Source organism: Ochotona princeps, chromosome 19, assembly GCF_030435755.1.
Source record: "Ochotona princeps isolate mOchPri1 chromosome 19, mOchPri1.hap1, whole genome shotgun sequence".
Lineage (NCBI taxonomy): Eukaryota > Metazoa > Chordata > Mammalia > Lagomorpha > Ochotonidae > Ochotona > Ochotona princeps.
Window position 1 is genome coordinate 14,483,796 of NC_080850.1, and position 21,147 is coordinate 14,504,942.

The 21,147-nt window shown below is 38.5% G+C and overlaps 1 protein-coding gene across 3 annotated transcripts in view; it reads left to right on the plus strand.

The window, feature by feature from the left end:
• The window catches only part of GABRB2 (gamma-aminobutyric acid type A receptor subunit beta2), a 204,734-nt gene that overhangs the window by 75,307 nt on the left and 108,280 nt on the right, over positions 1-21,147 (plus strand). For all 3 annotated transcript variants that reach the window (XM_058677376.1, XM_058677377.1, XM_058677375.1), the window contains exon 5: positions 9,283-9,503. In XM_058677376.1, the coding sequence (XP_058533359.1) occupies positions 9,283-9,503 (221 nt within the window). The remainder of the gene's footprint in view (positions 1-9,282; positions 9,504-21,147) is intronic.

Below are 21,147 nucleotides of genomic sequence, written 5' to 3' on the forward strand. Positions count from 1 at the left end.
TTCCTAGAATTGCACAAGTAGTTAGTGTTAGAGATGGAGTGTCAAGCCAGGGTGCTACGCTGCAGAGACCACATAAACATATACTACACCAGCCTCCTGTGTGCAGACATGCATGAAGGAGGGCTTTCACACGTGTGTGTGTGTGTGTGTGTGTGTGTTTAGGAAATGTTTATGTGAAAGAGAGAAGGGAGGAGAGGCAAAAAAAAAAGCAGTGTTGGGGAAGACTGGGTGAAATCCACAATGACATTGAAGTGTGTTGCTTGTGCAGTTGTTTAAATACTAAGATCATGGACTCAGTGGAGAGAGAATGCTAACATTACATCATTGCTTGGAAGAGTCACTCACATCTGTCTCAGATCTGTATACTGAAAATGTTGAAAATGAGGATGAGGAAAATTAGTAACAAACGTGTACAACAGTTAATCTGGGCTAATATGCTAGTCATTTAACTTGGGTGAATTCATTTGATGAACAATTTTTCCCATCTTATAGAACATGATATCTTAGGGATCTTAGCATACCCATAGTCTCATAACAGTTAGCAAGTGGTACCCTATTTATAACTTACAGTACTGTTGTGATGCTTAATGAAGTAATGTATGCAAAAGCGTGAGCTTAAAAGACCGTGTTAGGTGTTAAAATTGTGTTCAGACTAATTAGAAGACAAGCTAGAGCCTAACAAATTTGAGACACATTCATCAAGTAATTGGAAAGTACGCTTTTGTGTGTATAGCACACTCATAGTGCTCAGCAGCTCAGGGTGAACCTGGGACTCTGCTGCTGGGCATACTGCCTATGAGGACACAGAGATAGCCAGACAGAATGAAGGTATCTTTGTTTCATCCTTATGTCTGTTCTCATTTCAATGGACACCTTTGTAATAAAATGCAAAAAGAACTATGAACGTAATAGATGCTCTCATTGCCTTGACCATGTGCATATTTGTTCCATAAACATGGAAATAATTAATCAAATCTCAATTTGGGTGATCTCAGGGACAACTCTCACATCCAAAATATGTTCATAGGAATTACTAGTGGTTGCCACCATGTGCTTTCTCCAAAATGCTGCAATTAAGCATCTGTTGTGATGGCTTCTGTTAAGGTGAGAGCTGAGCTGAGCTTCATTGCATTTCAGTTAAGGAGGTTGAGGATGTGAAAATACTGCAGTGACCTGCAATTGGGTCAGCAGTTTGGGGGATCAGATATGGAAGACAAAACTAGGAATGTAGTATGAATTTTGTGGGAACATTTGCATTCCTCTCTGAGTTCTTTTTGCTTTAAATAGATAAGTTGTTTGTTTCAGAGATCATTTTCACCAGCCTTATGCGCTTTGCTGTTAGAATTAGAGTAGTGATGGGAAACTTAGGGGACATCAGTAGCTCTGAGAGTGTTTCAAACACGTGGGGAAGGGAAAAATAAAGCTCTAAGATTCTGGATGTTGAGGAGAATAAATTCCCAGAGTATTTCACAATAATGCTTGGTCTAGGGGATTAAGAAGTCAAAATTTGAAATTTAGTCAGAAAGCATGACAAAAATGAAAACAAATTTTAGCATGTCATGGACCAGTGTTCATGAAGGAGCAATGACATTAAAGATATGATGCCTGGATGCTGGTGTTGTGGTGCAGCTTAAAATGCACTGAAAGTCAACAGCTCAGATTCTTAGCCTGAAACATCAGTTTTTATTAGTGCATGCTAAAGAATAATAATATTTTATTAGTTGAAGCTTTTTTCTAAGAGTGATGAAAAGGAAGTCAACTTTTTTTCAAAATTTTAAAAACTTAATAGAGAGTAAAGTTTCTCTGTAAACATCTGATTATGAAGACAAAGCTATTATGTAGAAGAAATGAAAAATAATACAGCAAAACTCGAGATCTGAACACAGCTAAGAGTAATTTTTGAAACTTAGAAAATGCAGTTCTAAGAAGTAAAGTATATTAAATAACCTGTAACTTTATTAATAAAACTGAATTTTAAATTCTAATCATTAGGTCCCAGCACAGAAGCCTAGTGGTCCTTGTCTTGCACACGCTGAGATCCCATGTGGGCGCCGGTTCTAATCCTGGCAGCCCTGCTTTCGATCCAGCTCCCCACTTGTGGCCTGGAAAAGCAGTTGAGGACGGCCCAAAGCCTTTGGAACCGTGCACTCGCTTGGGAGACCCAGAAGAAGCTCCTGGTTCCTGGCTTCAGATTGGCTCAGCTCCTACCATTGTGGCCACTTGGGGAGTGAATCAATGCATTCAAGGTCTTCTCTCTCTCTCTCTCTCTCTCTCTCTCCTCTCCTCTCCTCTCCTCTCCTCTCCTCTCCTCTCCTCTCTGTGTATCTGACTTTCCAATAAAAAAATTTAAATTCTAATCATTAAAAAAGAAGTGGAGCTCTATAGCCTCAAATGACAGAGGCCAAATGAATGTTAAAGTAAACTTTTGCTCCAGTATTTTCTCACTGAAGGAATGGTCAGGAAATAGACATACTCACATTGAGAGCTTATTCACCATACATAGTCATAATGTGAAAAAGAAAGGGAAAAAATCAATAGATTTCCAACGCTGAGGTCTCAAGAGAGAAAAAAATAAAACCAGTAAAAGAAGCGCATGGAAAATTATAGTAACAAATGTGATGACTGGGGAGACAAACTCTGGTTGAATGGTGATGCACCTCCAGGCAGCAGTGCAGGCCACTCCGACTTGGAGAAGCTATTCCAGTATACGTCCAAAATGGAAGTCTATAGCTAGAAGTGGCCGGAAGAATGCTACTAGTCTAGGAAAGTAAAAGGTATATGGAAAGTGATTCTCAACAAGGTGCTTCTCATTATTGGATAAAACACTTCAGTGGCTTATGTTGGTACACATCAACTGCTGAGTCCATTCAGGTGGATGAAGAGACGTAGAAACTTGGAAGGCATGCAGTAAACCAATGTATTTTAATGCCTTCTGAAAGTAATAGCCTCACAATGGAGAAAATAGCTAATACTATCCTACTCAATTACTTGAAACTAAGATCACCAGGAGAACTTTCTAGAATGCATTGCATGCTACCTAATCCAGCACTGCATTGCACAGCTTAGAAACACGGAGGCTCTTAACTCCTCCTGTTGGAGGCATATGTCTTGTGTAGGCACAGAGTCATCTCATCTGTAGCTGAACTCTTTCCCCTTTCCACCTGAGATATCAAAACAGCTCTTGTTTTCCCTGATTCCCAATTTAATTAGCTGTAGTTTTGAGCTGGAAACAGGCCTAGTGACTTGAAAGGATCACTCAAGGACATTCCTTGAGGAAGATTAAAGTACTGGAATATGCAACTGAGTTCATCTGACTCTGGATGCCATGCTTGCTTTATATTTTATAACCTAAAGAAAAAGATGCACTCATGTGGTGCCTGGCTCTGAGTTTTGATAAATGTCTGAAGTCATACAACTACTCCTGCTGTTAAGATGCAAGACACCTCTGTTACTGAAAATAATGCTGTCATGTGGCCCTTTGTGTCAATCTCCCACCTGCGTTGAGTCCCAGAAACGGTATGTCTGTTTAATGTCCTTGTAGTTTTACCTTTCCTCCAGTGCCATATAAGTGTAATCATTAAACACATATTCATTTGAGTTTGACTTTTGTGTATCAGTTTCTGTGTTTGAAAGCCACCGGAGATACTCATCCATTCAATACAGTTCCTTCTTTGCTATGAGTTTTAGTATGAGTGTCCCCAGAAACCCTTGTGTTACAGGTTTGGTCTCCAGTGACATTACTTTAGTGGCATTTAGAGAGTGGAAACAATCCAATGATGGTGTCCGATTAGAGTCTGTTGGGCTTGCCTGGCTTGGATTGGGTTGTCCAGACCAAGGCTTTCATAGGAGAGATGCAGACAGATGCAGCTCCCTCTTGCCAGGTCCTCTGTAGTGCCTCTGGTCTCTGCTATCAGCAACACCTTCACCAGATGCTCAACTAGAGGAGCCCGGATGATGTTGGAATGCACACCTTCAAAACCATGGACTGAAATAAGTGAACCAGCAGATGAAAGATCTTCCTCTATATTTTCCTCTCTCTGTAATCTGCCTTTGCAAGAAAACTAAATACGTCTCTAAAAAATAGAAATATGGATTAAGTTTCTTACCCGTTTGCTTGCTGATGTAGATTTTTTTTCAAAAATTCATGTGTTCTCTTCCCTTCCCATTATCCCTTTATATTATTTGTCCCCAAATTATTACAATGGTATAGTTTTTGATTTCACCATTATAAGCTTAACTTTGTGATATATAAATGACAAACTTAGGAAGAGGAAGAAAATATAATAATGCAAGATGGATGTATAATTAAAAATAATAATGAGAATTCTGTTATTCAAGGTAAAGGTATAGTATCTATTATTTCCCCCATTAGATACTTTCCTATGTGCAGTATATAGGATTTTGTGTGTTTGTTTGTGTGTGTGTCATGTATTACTTGTTGCATTTCAGAGAGAGCATATTTATCCTTTTTGGGGACAGGCTTATTTCGCTAAGAATAATGGTTTTCAGCTGGGTCAATTTTGTCACAAATGGAAAGATTTCACTATGTTTTTTTGTCTCTGAGTAGTATTCTATGTAGTAAATGTGCCACATTTTCTTTATTCATTCATCTGATGATGAGCTTCTGGTTTGTTTCCATGACTTTGCTGTTGTGAATCGTGATGGTATAAACATGAGGTTGTAGTTAGCTCTCTTGTGTGCAGATTTCATTTTGTTTGCGTATATTCCTGGGGGTGGGATGGCTGGATCACATGGTGGGAATCTCCATAGTGACTTCCATAGTGGTTGCACTGTTTTACATTCCCACCAACAATGGATTAGGACACCTTTATCCCCACATCCTTGCTGGCAGTTATTGTTTGTTGATTTCTATATGTAGATCAATGTTTCTATCGATGTAAGTATACTTAGTATAACTTAATGAGTTCTTATTTTTCAGAATTGTTTTGTCTGTTCTAATTTATTTGTTTCCTTGCAAAATGTTTAGAATTATCTTTTCAACATATTTGAAAATTTCTTTGAGATAGTATTTTTGTTTACTGAGCATTTTAAACAGGTCTCAGTGTAGGGAAAATTGACATTTTAAAATAAGTCACTATCCAAATCCAGGAACACGGTATATTTTTTCACTTACTTCAAGATTATACTTTTGGTTCTTTGTGTGCCTTACTTTAACAAGATAAAAGAGGATAAGAATGAAACAAACAAATTGTGTTACTTTTTCACGTTTTGGTTTCCTGACTGGTTTATTTGCATAGTTGCCAAGTAGTTGCTTCTTTCATTCTCCAGGATTTATAACTGTTTTTAGTAGGAGAACTAGCCTGTATTGGGTTTACTCCACTTTACTATGTATTCAGAGTCAGTCAGTGGGCTGTAATTTTGATTATCTGAATGCTTTTTGTGTGTTGATAACATGGATTGTAGGGCATCTCAGTAGCTTATTTGGGATTTTCTGTTCAAAAGAAAACAAAATTGAGTCAGCTTTCCAGAGATGGAGTTGTGGAATGTGAAGGATGCATTTTCAGTACACAGACTCCAAGAATTTATCACCAGTAGACACACTCTTAGGACATAGGTGGCAACTCAGAAGCACTCTGCTCCATGCCCAACAGCTCTTACTGCGATTCAAGAACTTCTTCCTTTCTTGGCTGTGTCAGGATGTTTCATTTAAGAATATGTGAAACGAAAATTGGTATGACAGTTTGCAGAATCACTGGCGTCTGTTGGGGAGCATTTCTTAGCAAGCATTATCTTGTTGACCAAAAACAGGCACGACTATGAAACAGCGTCTTACAATATTACCATTCATTAAGGATCGAACTGTAATTTCCTGTGTCCAAACACAACTCAGCTGACTGAGTTCAGCATCTTCCAAACGATGTTCTTTCCCCTCATCCTAATGAAGCTTAGCATGAATGAAGTAGCCTTACTCTCTTTTTTAAAATATTTATTTATATTGGAAAGACAAATTTACAAAAAAGGAGCTACAGAGAGAAAAATCTTCTGTCTGCTGGCTCACTCTCCAGGTGGCATAGCCAATCCGAATGCAGGAGGAGCTAGGAGCTTCTTTCAGGTCTCCCATGTGGGTGCCAAGTGGAGCAGTCGGGACACAAACTGGTACCCCTATGGGATCCCGGCCCGTGCAAGGCGAAGGTTTAGCCATTAGGCTATCGTGCCACTAGGTTATTACAGCCTCTAATAGAGATGTACATCATATTTTCCATTTCATTTTCAGAAATTGGACAATTGCCAAGCTTTCTCAAGTGTCGTATTTATGGAGCATCTCTCTCTTCAGTGTTTTAGCTTGCTTACCATGTAGACACATAGAGGAAATATATCTAGTCCTTACTTCTTTCAATTTATATGACTCATGGATCTTCAAGATTGCTTTTATTATATAGATCAAAATGTTTATGTCTGGTTCTCAGAATGGAAGCAGCATTGTGCCAGGGGAGATGGCACTGCTGTCCATGATTCTGTCCGGCTCTGTGAGAGAACCATTTTGAGTCTTGGCTCTCGTTCTAGCTTTTCATGATCCTGGAAAGGGAGCAGATGATGATATAACTGCCAGGGTCCCTGCCATCCATGTGGGACACTGATGGAGTTCCTCAATTCTGATTTCAGCATGGTGCAGAGCTGCTTTTCTGGCTGTTTTGGGACGGAAGATACCTCTTTCTGTTTCTGTCTTTGCCTTTTTGTCACTGTACTTTTCCAAATTTTTAAAAAAAACATATTATTAGACTATTCCTTGGCTAAAGCATAATGTTGCAGGACAGTCTGGAGCACTGAGTAAATAATCCATTAGAGTCATTTTCAACTAAAATATTTGATGTGCCTTTGGAATATTAATTTACCATTTGTTAGAATAGATGTTGATTTACATCTTAGAAGATTCTGCGCTGCTTGCAAAACTGGGAAAATATAATTTCATAAAGAGTTATACATTAGCCAAGAAAGCTGTGCAGTATTATCAGGTAGCATTTTACTAATCATTTTAAAATGCCATCACCGGGCCCGGCGGCGTGGCCTAGCGGCTAAAGTCCTCGCCTTGAAAGCCCCGGGATCCCATATGGGCGCCGGTTCTAATCCCAGCAGCTCCACTTCCCATCCAGCTCTCTGCTTGTGGACTGGGAAAGCAGTTGAGGATGGCCCAGTGCATTGGGACACTGCACCCGCATGGGAGACCCGGAAGAGGTTCCAGGTTCCCGGCTTCGGATCACCGCGCACCGGCCTGTTGCGGCTCACTTGGGGAGTGAATCATTGGACGGAAGATCTTCCTCATCTCTCCTCCTCTGTGTATATCTGGCTGTAATAAAATGAACAAATCTTTAAAAAAAAATGCCATCACCACGTTAGGATGTAAGCACTATCTAAGGTTGGAGATGCCTCTCTGGAGATTCTATGCACACTGAAAGAAGGCAGATTTCTTTTGTTCAATTTTTAATTCATAATAATTTATAATTCCCATGGCAAGTAGTTTTAAATATTATACAGAATATTCATATATTGCATATCCAGCCTCCCCTATTATTGACCTTTAATATTAGTGCAGGTATGTTATTAGCCTAATAGGCATCTGTCATAGGACATCCTTTCACTCTGTGCACCCTAGGTACAAACACTAGCCTCTCAGATTGCAGAAGATAGAAACAGATGATGCTAGCATTCTTTTGCGAAACTTTTAGATATGACACAGTGAGCTGATCTTAAGATGGAATTGTAATTATTTTTCTCAAATGCGCATTTAGTCCTTCACTTACTCATTCTAATGAAGGTAAGAGAGCAATCACATTAAACCCGTGGACCACTCCTGGATAAAACATGTCACAGTACATAGAGATACAGAAATCATGTATTCATAATGCATACCTTTTGTAGTTAAAAATGCAGTTGAGCCATAAGTTTTATAATTATATCAGACATATAAGATTTATTTGTGCTTAAGGAATTGAATTGGAGCAGAAAGGACTGGGGTACATATAGATCCTTGTAACAGTTGAGAAATGATAGATTCAGATTTCAGCATCAGTAGCCTAAATAGCTAAGATCCTGTGGATCCAAAATCATGGGATTAAAATACTCATGAAGTGCTGACTGGTTTAATTTTGTTTAGCTCGTTAGGAAACTTGCAAAAGTCTCAGTTTAATGTCACCTCCCCTGGGAAACGTGCCTTGCTTAGATCAATATTTCAAGCAAATTCTATGATAGTGAATTGACCACTTTCTAACAGATTGGTTTAAATTTGCTTTCCCTACTAAGTTATAAACTTGATGAGACTGTGCTGCTCGCCTTTGCCTGTTGCTGCCTCCCTCGCATCACTGGGCTTTCAGGAGCAGATATCCTGCTTGGTCTTTTGCCACAGTACCCTTCGCAGGGTCTCCATAACCTGGAATGTTCTGAAAGCCAATGATTGCTTGTTTGGGGTCAGCACAATGCCAACTCCTTGGAGAGATTTTTTTCTTCATCTTTCTAGTTAAATGTTCTATGCTTTGCTTTGTTTGTTTTATAGAATGTAGCATCATTTGATCTCTTCATCTTTGCTTTGCTTAAACTTCCTTGAGAGCCGACATTTAAATCATTTTTGGCTTTTGGCTAAGATCAAGTGTGTGAGAGCACGAATTAGATCTGTCTTGTTTACCCTTTTATTCTAGCACTTGAGCAGCACCTATCATGTTAGACACATGATAAACATGGGCTGAGCAAATTAACAGAAAAATGGATACATAAAGCTAAGGTTTGAGAGCTAGTTAATTTTTAATATATAGAAAAATATAAAATTATTTTCAAAATCATATTTGTGTCCCACCTAGAATAATCCTGTATACTGCACTTTTGGGAATAAAAATTCATTAATAAGTAACTATTTCTTAGCATCATTCTTTCTGAAAAATACATTTGCAAACTTCATGTGGCTGGTTTTGTATTCCTGCCTTCATACTGCTGACCATGGTGTGTGGCACATTGTTTTTAGTAATGATATTAATATTATAATAATTGAGCCATTTAATTGATATTTGGCCATAGGTAGTAGTGTACATTCATAATATGTGATCATACACATTTATCTTTTTATTTGAGATGCGGAGACTCAGAATGAGAAAGGTACCCTGGTAGATAGAACGAGAGAAAACGCCCGTCCATTACTACACCAGGTCAAAGCCAGAAACACAATTCAGATCTCGCATGTGGGTCTGGGGGGCGTTATTGATCCTAAATTGTGTCTCTATTCTGTATGTCTGTTTGGGTGCAAATATAAACCCCTTTTCCCTCTCACATTCACAGGATTATACCTTGACAATGTACTTCCAGCAAGCCTGGAGAGATAAGAGGCTGTCCTACAATGTGATACCTTTAAACTTAACTCTGGACAACAGAGTGGCAGACCAGCTCTGGGTTCCTGACACATACTTCCTGAATGATAAGAAGTCATTTGTGCATGGAGTTACTGTCAAAAACCGCATGATTCGCCTGCACCCAGATGGCACGGTCCTTTATGGCCTCAGGTCTGTAGCATCTATTTTAAAATACAACTTTTCTGAAAGTTGGAGCTGTTGGGGTTTATTGGAAGGGGATGTTGTGCTGTTTCTCTCTCCTACTGCAGTTCTGCAGATAAACAGTTAACCTGCCTATCCATTTGGCATCTGAGAGCTTAGGGTAGTATGTTTACCCAGGGACTTCCACTCTCTGAGTGAATTTTTTTCTGAATTATCTTCCTATTCAGCTGCTGATCCTAAAGCTGCTATCTTTAAGGAGTAGGAATAAACAAATCCAAATACTTGAGACACCAGGTTTCTTTACAGTGTGAAAAATATGAATGCCAAATAATCGTTAGGACGTGGCAGATGCTCTGATTTATAAATGGCTCCTGAGCCGCTTGAACTGGATCACCGTCCTCTGATGAGAGGAAGGCTTCTGTGCCCTTTCAGTGTCCAAGGAGCAATCAGAGTAGAAAATAAACAATGTCGTTTTCTCGTGATTATCGAGTGTGAGTTTATGGTCTGAAATGCACCTTCATACTAGGAGAAGATTGTAATATCCTGCTGATTGTGGGAAAATAAATGTAAAATGAGACAGTCTCTTAAATCTGCATTTAAAACATTGTATGGTTTCCTTGGGCAGAACAAAAAAAAATGTGTCTGTCTTCTCTGAAAACAATAAGATTGCTTTGTTACAGGGGAAGATTCTGATTTTGGCATCTTAGCTGCTTCTAGCCTGTCCTGTTTAAGTGTACACACACACACACACACACACACACACACACACACACACTTACTGTTGTTGCTATAGAGATACAATAATAATGTTTTATATATATATTGAACATTTGCTGCTGGCTAGACATTGTGCTAGAAAATTTTTAGATATTTTTATGCAGCTGTGTTCCCCTGGTCTACAGTTATGCTTTCCAGTGGTTCAGCTGTCATATCAACCATGATATTAAAAGAAAATCCGAGAAATGAACAGTCCATTAGTTTTAAAATTTGTACTATTTAGAGTACCATGATGAAATTTTTCACTATTGTACTCAAATCTGGAACTTGAATTATCCTCTTGTCCAGCAAAAGTGGACAGTTATCTTGATGTTCCAGTCAACTGTCTGGGTAGCACAGGGCTTGTGTTTAACTAAACTTTGTTCAACTTCATGCTGAAACCAAAGTTCAAGAGTAGAGATGCAATCCAGATATGTCAAAATGAAGCTGTAAAGTACTTTCTTTAAATAAAAATGTGCATGTTTCCAACTTATTAAGGAAATAAAATTTGGGTCTTGTTTGCCAAGATCTATGTTCAGAATTTTTCTGTGAAATTCTGAAGATAAATGGAAATTCAAGTTAGTTTTTGCCATTGCACATAAAAATGAAAAAGTATCATCCCTGTATGTAGCAAGTGCTTAGCTAATATGGAAACATTCTTAAATTTTTGGTAGAACATGTAAGCAAATACATGTTCTCATTGAAGGGAGTGTGTTGCACCAAAAAGCTTTGAGCTTCTGTGAAGATTTCAGTAAGGAATTCCCTGAAATGGGTGACACCAAGCAATTTACTATGAGTAAGTACACAGGCTCCATATTAAATATATACTGAATATATACTGAAAGAACACAAAAGATACTGGAGAAGTTCACAGATTGATGAAGGAACTCTTGATAAGTTTTCAGTAGATTTCAAAAAGTTGATTAAGAAGAAAGGATGCCATCTGCAATAAGTCTGCAGTTATAATGAAACCAGGCTCTTTTGGAACAAGATTTCTGATGGAATGTGCACAAATAAAAATGTAAAATGGTACCAAGACATGCAACATGGAAGGATAGATCAACTCTCTTATTTTGTGGCAATGCTTCAGGTCATATAATAAAATCAGCCAAAATTCACAGAGCAGGGAAACCATACACTGTTAGGAAAAAAAACTGATAATAAAAATTATCTGCCCAATTTTTTCACTATAATTGGAAAGCATGGTTGGCAGCAGTCTTATTTTGGAATGTCTCACCTGATGCTTCGTCCCAGAAGACTAAAAAAAAAATTTTTTTTTTCAAAACAGAGAGTTGGAATTGAAAGTCCTATCAGCAGAAAATACATGTGACCTTCTTGTTTCTGTTTGTTGTAAAGTTAAGATGTTAAAGTTGTATTTTTTAAAATATGTTTTTTATTGGAAAGTCAGATATACACAGTGGAGGAGACATGGAGAGGAAGATCTTCTGTCCATTGATTCACTCCCCAAGTGGCCACAATGACCAGAGCTGAGCCAATCTGAAGCCAGGAGCCAGGAGCTTCGTCTCCCACATGGGTACAGGGTCCAAAGGCTCTGGGCTGTCCTCGACTGCTTTCCCAGGCCACAGGCAAGGAGCTGGATGGGAAGTGGAGCTGCTGGGATTAGAACTGGTGTCATTTTCTCCTCTGTATGATTAAAAAGCACCTTTGCTGTAAATAACAGCTTAAGAACAGTTGAGAACAAGGAAAACTTAGAACCAGACAGGAAACGGTCAACAGAAACAAGGTGGAGGAATCCACCATAGGGGGAGGGTACGGGGAGGGGTTGAGGGAATCCCAGAGCCTATGAAACCGTGTCACATAATGCAATGTAATTAATAATTACAAAAATTAGAACAGTTGAGAATGAACTCAGGAAAACATCTGTGAAAAACTGAGTGAATGGAGTTGTCTCCGGGGCACTAACCCCACGCTCAAGGCCTTGCCCTCAGGACCTGATCACCTCCCAAACACTCCACCTCCTAGAACCTTCACATTGTTGCCAGTGTCCCTCATGAATTGGAGGGGCAGAAATACTCAGACCCTAATCCTCACCTACATGCTTGCTCACTGTGGACTCAGCTCAGTCATACCGAGATCGCAAAATTAAATACTGCCTGTATCTTATTGTACCACTTAAAGCTGTCTTTCAGAGATGTGAGGGCTATGGAAGTTGAACCAAAAAGCTTCTAAGTTGACTGGGCATAACTTCTATAATTTACAAATCAGAGTACATCATTTGCCAGAAAGCACTGGTCCAATCAGATCATTTTTGAAAAACTTTAAGAGAAAGTGAGTTAGAAAACACAGTGTTTTTATCCACGAACTCAGCAAAACTACAAGAAGGTTATATTAGGTTTAATCCAGTGTTAATATGGCCATCAACAAGAGTATAATATAATATTATTCAGGCAGTTATGTACTTAATATTTGACCTTTCTGGGTTTAAAAAAGTAATGAATAATTACACTGGATAAGAATTAGGAGACTTCCTTTCTAGTCTGGAAATCTCTGAGTTTTTTGAATCACTGATTTAAAATGATTTCTGAATGTTATATTCTCAAAATCCCATGATACTGTGATTTTGTGTATGTGTAGCTAGAATTCTTTTAAGATGCCCATCATGCTATGAATGTAGCAGTACTACATCGATTTCATTTAGCTCTCTGGAAAAAGATGTTTTAGAACTTACTTATTCATTAAGTAGAAAGCAGAAACAGCACCATTAAATTCAAGTGAACAAAAGAGCTTTCCCCTTTAAGTTAACTAGATTAATTTTTCCTAAAACTCATGTGAGATTAAAAAAAATCATTTACAAAGAAATCTTCAGAAAAAGAAGAGGCATTTTACTGTCTCAGTTCAAAATAGATTGCAGAGTTATAGTAGTCTAAACAGACTGGGCTAGTCATTTAGCCTAGAGTTTAAGGTATCTCATCCCATACTATCCTGTGCTTGGTAATGTTGCACTGCTCTGCTGACCACATATCCCTGCTGGAGTGGACCTTCAGAGGAATAGTGAGAAGTTGCTGCCACCCATTTTGGAGCCCTGGATTAAGCTGCTGGCTTCTTTGACCCAACCCAGTCCCAGCTGTTGCATGCATTTAGATTGAAGCAGCAGACAAAACTCTCCATCTCTGTATTTGTGTCTCTGTTTCTGTCTCTTGAATAAATACATTTTAAACATGACAACCTTGGTTTGATGTAAAAAAAAAAAAAAATAACAAGCTAGCTGGATAGAGTGGAGAGCCTAAAGGCAAAATTATGCATCTCCTGAAAATTTATCTGCAGCAAAAATGCCAATATTACATGCCTTGGAGAAACAATAGTTTTCAGTAAGTGATGCTAGAAAAATTGAACATCCTTGTGCAGAAGAATGAACCTCAAACTACCCTCCATCTCATGTTTTTTAAAGATTTATTTATTTAATATTGGAAAATCAGATATACAGAGAGGAGGGGCGACAGGGAGGAAGATCTTCCATCAGCTGCTTTACTTCCCAAATGGCCAAATCAGCCAGAGCTAAGCCAATCTGAAGCCAGGAGCCAGGAGCTTCTTGTCAGTCTCCCACATGGGTGCAGGGTCCAAAGGCTTTGCGCCTTCCTTGACTTCCTCGACTACTTTCCCAGGCCACAGGCAGGGAGCTGGATGGGACATTGGGCCACCAGGACACAAGCCAGCACCCATAGGGGATCCTGGCATGTGCAAGGTGAGGATTTTAGCCACTAGGCTACTGTGCTAGGGCCTCAGTCTCTTACCATGTATTAAAAAAGTCAATTCAAACTGGGACAAATACCAAAATGTAAGAAGTAAACTATGAAACCTGCATAGATTATTAATGTAAAACTCAGAAACATCATTGGATGTTGCCATACATCTGTACATTGTAGCAAGCAGGGTTGCTTTCTTTGATACTTTCCAAACATTTCAATGGAGAAGGGATTTGGGGACAAGACCCTAAAACAGTCAAACAAAAGAACAAACGGGTTTTTAACAAGCCAAAAATCTTCTACATAGCAAGAGAAACAATTTTTTAAAAATCATGGGAAAAATATCTGCAAACTACCTATCTCACAAAGATACGTATGAATCAGACAAGTCGGTAGTAAAACCAAGGCACTAATTTTAAAATGGGCATCCGGGTGGATACTTTGGCTCATCAGATGAGCCTGTTGTTTGGGATGCTTGCATCCATAAAAGAGTGCAAGTTTGAGTGGCTAATACTGTGCTCTTCTGACCCAGCTGCCTGCCCAAGTGCACTGAAAAGAGTGCATGTGATCCATGGAACTTAGACTCCTGCCACCAGTGTGTGAGACTCACGTGGGGTTTTTGGTTCTTGGACACAACCTGAAGTAGTTCTACTTTTTGTAGACATTTGAAGAGTAAACCATTGCATGGAAGAGATCATTGCTTCTCTTCCCCTCCTTCATTTTCTTCCTGTCCATTTTGAATAAGTAATCAATCTTTAAAAAAATGGGCAATAGTCTTACGAAGTTGAGAGCACAGTAGTAGTTACTAAATGATGGAAAGAGTTGTAGGAAGGGAAGAAGTGGGGAAAAGTTGATCAGTTACTAAGTTGTAGTTAGTTCAGATGTTACAGTGAGTTCTAAGATATAGTGAGTTGCGATGTTCAGGTGTACAGTGGTGTAGCTGCAAATAACAATAATGTACTGTGAATTTCATGGAATGGTAGCAAAGTGCTTCAGTTGTTTTCACTACAAGAACTGAGAAATGTTTGAAGAGACGGATGTACTTACTCTGATTTGGACATTATACAATATATGCAGATAGACAAACATCACATGGGTACCCCAAGTAAAACCAGAATAGTCAACTTTTTCATTTTATGACATCTTTTGTGAATTTAATGGTGAAAATATCTTAAATCTTGGAGGGGCCAGGCATTTTGGTGCCACAGGTTAGGTTTCCACCTGCAATGTCTTACTCCCATATCAGAGTGCTGGCTCAAATTTCGATTTGAGATCTAGCCCATTGTTATAAACCTGGGAAAGCAGAGGAAGATAGCCCAGGAGTTTGGATCCTTGCTCCCCAGGCAGAGTCCAGCCCTGGCCACTGTGGCTGTTCTGAAATGAAGCAGCAAATGGAAGATCTCTGTGGACTCTCCTTTTCTCCCTGGCCTTCCGCTTTTTTAAACAAATAAATCTTCAAACAAAAATTAGAGGCGAAGCCAAATTGGACTGTATATTATTGATGCCAAATTTTAAAAAGCAATGAAGATGAATCCAAATATGAAACAAAACAAGAAAACATTTATTATTGAAAATTTAGAAAATACAGTTAGGAAAATATAATCATGCTCTATTCAGTACATCTGGAGAAAATCAGTAACTGCCCCTTGATTTATACTTTCAGATTATTTTTTTTTAAAAATATGTATGTAAATTTTTTCTAAAATATTAATGGCAGATGTACTATTTTGTGTTGTTATTTTTTCTTTAACAATAAGTATATTATAAGGATGTTATCCCTATCAGTAGCCACCCAACTTCATTCTTTAGCCCATTACAGGTTTTGTTTAGGTTGTATTTCTTTAACTCAATAGGGGTATGCTTCATAGTTTTAATGTAACATAAATGATGTGCCTCTAATAAAATATAGTATTTCTACTTAAACTATATTATTTTAGTGAGAATCGCAGGTATTTGTGACAGTTTACAATGTTATAGTTGTGAAACTAACTCCTAGTTCATTGATTTAGGAAACGGTTCAGCAGATGCTGATGCTGAGTTTATTAGGAGAGTTCGTAGGGAAGGAACGCCTTTGATGAGAGCCTTTGGTGCTCTCAGTAGTACGGGTAATCTAAAAATAGCAGTATATCTTTTGGCTAAAGGGGGTTGGCCTTGACTTCACATATTTGTATACCTCCCATATGTAACATTAGATCAGAAACTTGTCATTTCTGATTAACTGGTCTTATTCTTAAAGATTCGCCAGGAAGCAGAAGGCAATTCAGCTACCTCCTGCTATGTATGTTCTGTCATTGGGAAAATGGCAAAGGATAATGTTGGCCTGTAATGAATTCAGACAGGCAGAGTTTTATTAATTTTGTCCTCGTTTTTGCTGCTTACATTTTGCACAGGATAACTGAGCAGCTATCCCACACTGAAATATAATCTTTTAGCCATTAACATCAATTTTACCTTGGATTTCCTAATTGGTTTAATTCATCTTCATGGAGATACTAAATGAATGTATTTTATTAAGTGTAACAAAAAAATTGTATTAATAATATCACTCATCCTTGCCAGAGTGTGAGAACCTATTCCCTAGTGAAAACAAACAAACAAACAAAAAAAACAATCAAAAAAATAATTTTGTCTCCCTCGTGTGGGAAGAGGCATGCAAGAGAGGTTTATAGAATGCATCCACTTTACAGAGCTGCAGTTACTTTTTAAAAAGAGTTTTTTTTTAATTGGAATAGCAAATTTACAGAGAGAAGGAAACAGAAAGATTATCCATTTATTCCTCAAATGGCCACATCAGCTGGAGTAGAGCTAATCCAAATCCAACAGCCAGGAGATTCTTCCTGGTCATCCATGCGCATATAGGGTCCCAAAACTTTTGACCATCCTCTGTTGCTTTGCCAGGCCATAAACAGGGAGCTGGATGGGAAGTGGAGTAGCTGGGGCATGAAAGCCAGCTCTTGCAGGAGAGAGTTAGCCAACTGAGTAATTGTGTTGGCCCCTGCAGTTAATTTTTAACATAAATTATTTTCTCTTTAACGTAGAAAAATTTAGTTGAAAAGTAAATATATTTGAAAGTAAATTCTGACATCTTAAAGTCCTCTCCTTTTCTGCAAAAGAAAAATAGAGAAAAGACAAAGAGCAGGAAAGTGGATTTGGGGAAAAGATTCATGAGATAGCTGTGCTTGGACTTGATTGTCCATCCCCAAAGTTCCAACCACGTTCCCATGTCTCACCATCAATGAAACGAAATTGTCCATAAGAAGCAGTGAAACTTACATTTTCTCTTTCTGTGTGTATGTTAGGGAAGCAGTTGTGTGTAACATCAAACAGTCAACGTATGGCCAAGTGTAAAAAACCATCCCAACCTTTCAACTCTTGGGATACTCAGTATTCCTGTTTGTGCTGATAGTGGTGTGTTTTAAATGCTTGAGTCATCATTATCTCATTGACATTAGCAAATCATCTAATTTTAGATTACCAAGAAAAGAATAGAAAACACAGCAATCCTCAGATCTAGGGAAAGGAGTTAATGTGCATTTATTGTTCTTAGGAAGATAGTCTAAGGCTCTTTTGTTGAACTTTTTTTCTAGATATTCAACTAAAATAACTTAAAAAAAAAAGGCTGCCCACCTCAAAAACTGTGGACCCATCTTGTTTTGGTAATGAAAAGTGTCCTATGCTACAAACTGGATGGATCCCTGGTTATTAGTGTGTGCACTGATATCAGAAATGAAGGTGACTGAGACACTGCAAGCTAAGGTGGTAAGGGCACTGCTGCAGGAAGGAGGAACGGCCCAGGCCCTCCTAGGGGACGTGAGGCCTGGATAAAGCCAGCTGCACCCCCAGGAACATTACTGATCCTGTTTTACAGACACGAAGAATGAGTACAGTAGTTTCATTGAAGCAGCCCTTTTCTGTAAGGGGAAGAAGCATTGAAGTGCATTGAGGATATGTTATTCACAGTCTTGTGAATATATCTGTATATATAGCTTGTTAAATATAGCACATTCCAAGGTAACACTTGCATATTCATGGTTTCCTTAGAAGTGAATCCTCCATGTAATCAGAATACTAAAAAGGGAAGGAAAAAGGATCTTCCTTTTAAACACTTACTGACGCTTTCCTTCAGTAAGTGTTAGAAGTTGTTGCTGCTGCTGTGTGTATGTGTCTGTGCGAGACTGCCTCAGAAAGTCAGCAGAGAACCGAATTAGGGACTAGAGGTCTGGTACAGCAGGTTAAGCTGACCCTTGCAACAGCACCACCTGCTGTAAGAGTGCCAGCTCAAGTCCTGGCTGCTCTGCTTCCGCCCCAGCTTCCTGCTTATGTGCCCAGGAAAGCAGAAGAAGATGACCCAACTACTGGGGACCCTACCACCTAAGTGGGTTTCTAGATGGAGTTTGAGCTTTTGGGTTTGGTCCAGCCTACCATGAGTTGTTGAGGCCTTTCAAATAAATAGGTAAATACATGTTAAAAAATGAAATTAAAATGAATAGTTAATTTTAGTACAAAATTTGAGTGCAAAGGGTTTTTATAGAATACAAGGAAAATTTGTATTATGAGAAACTCTACATGGATTTCAAAACAATATTTGACACCAAAACAAAACCTTTAATTCCTTTTTCTGTGGATTTTTGAAAACACACATGGAAATGCCAATAAACATACATATCTGTGTGTGTTTGTGTATATGACGCAGAGATAGAGCACTTACCTTTTTTTTCTTTTTTTTGGTCTTCTGTTAAAAAAGAACACCAGGTGGGAGTTCCATAAATTATACTTTGAAACAATGTGGCTTAATCTTCACATTTATATAAAGATTACACTTTCTCCAATCAGAGTTGGACCACTCAGATCCCATGAAGTTAGCTGATTTAATTGTTAGCTTTTGCTATGATGCTTACATGGTAAATAGGCAATGAAATATAAAGTCTCTGTAGTAAATTGATTTCATACCAAGATTTAATTAGAAACATATTTAAAGCCAAATTAAATGAGCAGTCTTTTGGTTGAAGCAGTAGTGTTGTTAGCAGCAGTATTTATCGAGTGCTTCCTGTCTTTCAGTTTTTATTTATCATCTCATGTATAAATTCAACAGTTCTGTGAAGTGGGTTGTGATTATCGATGCTTTATAGTTGAGGAAACTAAGATTTGAGGGGAGTAAGTAAATAGCTAGTGAGAGAGTTTGGGACTGAACACAAAGTCCGTTGTTTCACTCATGTCCCCAGAATCTGAAAAAAATTTAGTCTTTGTCCAGAAAGATGAAGGCAGAATTCCTCAGATGCAGGTATTCAAAATATTGACGAAAGGAGAATGGAATACTACATTCTAAGGTATGAGAAAGAAACTTGGTGTCATCATTCATTTTCCTTCTGGAGAGAGAGATGTTGTAGTTACCACTCAGAAAATTATGAAGGGAGCAGTCAGTCATTTGGCCAAGGTGTTAAGATGTTCTCATTGTGTAGTAGACTTCTTGTTTTGATTGCTTAGCATCTCACACAAGTGCAGACAGACTCTGGGAGGCAGCAGTGCCAGCCTCTCGCTGCCCACTTCAGTCCCAGCCCAGCCCTGGCTGTTGTGGACTTCTCAGTGGTGAAGTGACAGATGGGAGCTTTCTGTCTGCTCATCAAGAACCCAGTGGGTTAGTGTAGCTCTCTTTGTTTTAAAAGAACTCTGCGATGGGAGCCTACACACTGTTTCTGACTAACCCATAGTGCATTTCAAGGCATAACTCAGTATCATTTATTTCACCCTTTAGGAGAAATGCTTACACATGGAAGGTCATTTCTGTATAATTTTTCTGAACTCTCAAGTTTAAGTGCAGTTCTTTGCATTGACCTTTTTCATTTAGGGTAGAGGAGTTTTGAAATTCTGTTCTGCTTCAAAATTATATACTCATGATATATAGTTTCAGGATAATTAAAGACTTCATGGGAGAGTGGGGAGAATGGCCACTGCATGATTAGATTAAGTTATGGTTGAGTCAGTTAAAGATGAAAATCCATACTGGACATGCGGAGGCCATGTGGAAGGGCCTTCAGGACCATGTCTCGGGATGGCTTCCAGCTCTCTGAGATGCCCTCCCAGAGTTCCCTGCTCACCAGTTGTCTGTGGGTTGAGAAATCCAATTTATGGTTTGCAATGCAAGAATAATATCGCCAGATAATCTGTAGACATTTATTTCTATAAAGTATAAGCCTCCTTCTCCTTTTGAAATAAATTCTTATCTCTAACTATCTAGCGTTGATTCTTGTCCTTAAGCAGAAAGTATAGATGACTTAACCACACACCTTGATCCAAAGCTTCAAGAAAGTGTCTACCACACTCTTGGGGAAGATCCCAAATGTGCTAAAATAATGTAAACTTATATTGAGCGACAAGTAGTAGATAGTAATTTCTGGCCTGCTCCCTGTGGGGAAAAACAAAGAAAAAAGAAAGCAATGTATTCAACCTGTAGAAATAACCTCCTGAAATTTTTGTTGAAGGTCTCCTGATAAAATTTTTAAGTATTTGCATTGCAAAAAAGATTGATAAGGAAAGAGTTCTAATCAATTTCTACCTCTTAATTTTGGAGTTCACAAACAAAGCAGACAATTCTCTTTGGAAAGTGAACCAGTAGAATAGACTAATAGCTCAGATCACATTCACCACATTCTGAAATGTTCAGGCTGTTTGACTTCTCAGAAGTAGCTCTTTATCTTCACTCCTATAGACAGAATAAAAGGCAGAAACATGCTAAATGGACATAAATACTTAGAGAAAGATACAATTCCATGTTGAATTATTCCCACTGGCCACAATGTGGAAAATAATTAGGACTTTATATTTTAGCAAGTGTAATAGCTGACAACTAGGGGAGACTCTGTAAAAGGCTAGACTATCTTCTAGCATCAGAATATTTGGCAGCATTTTGCATAATTTCATAATGAGGCCAAAAAAATCCACAATGGAGCCACTGGAATAGAAGGATTGCAGAGTGTTAATCACATGGATTTGAGTTCGGAAGAGTTTGTTTCACTGTATGTCTCAAGGACACAGCATCGATAGTCCATCAAGACAAACTTCAGCTTTCTCAATAATCAAAAAGGCCTAATAGTGTATGCCTTATATGATATGGGAGTTGAGGGAGCGTGGGAAGTACAAATGCTAGTAAATCAATTAGTGAAGTAACTTGTACATATTCAGGGTAAGATTAGTGA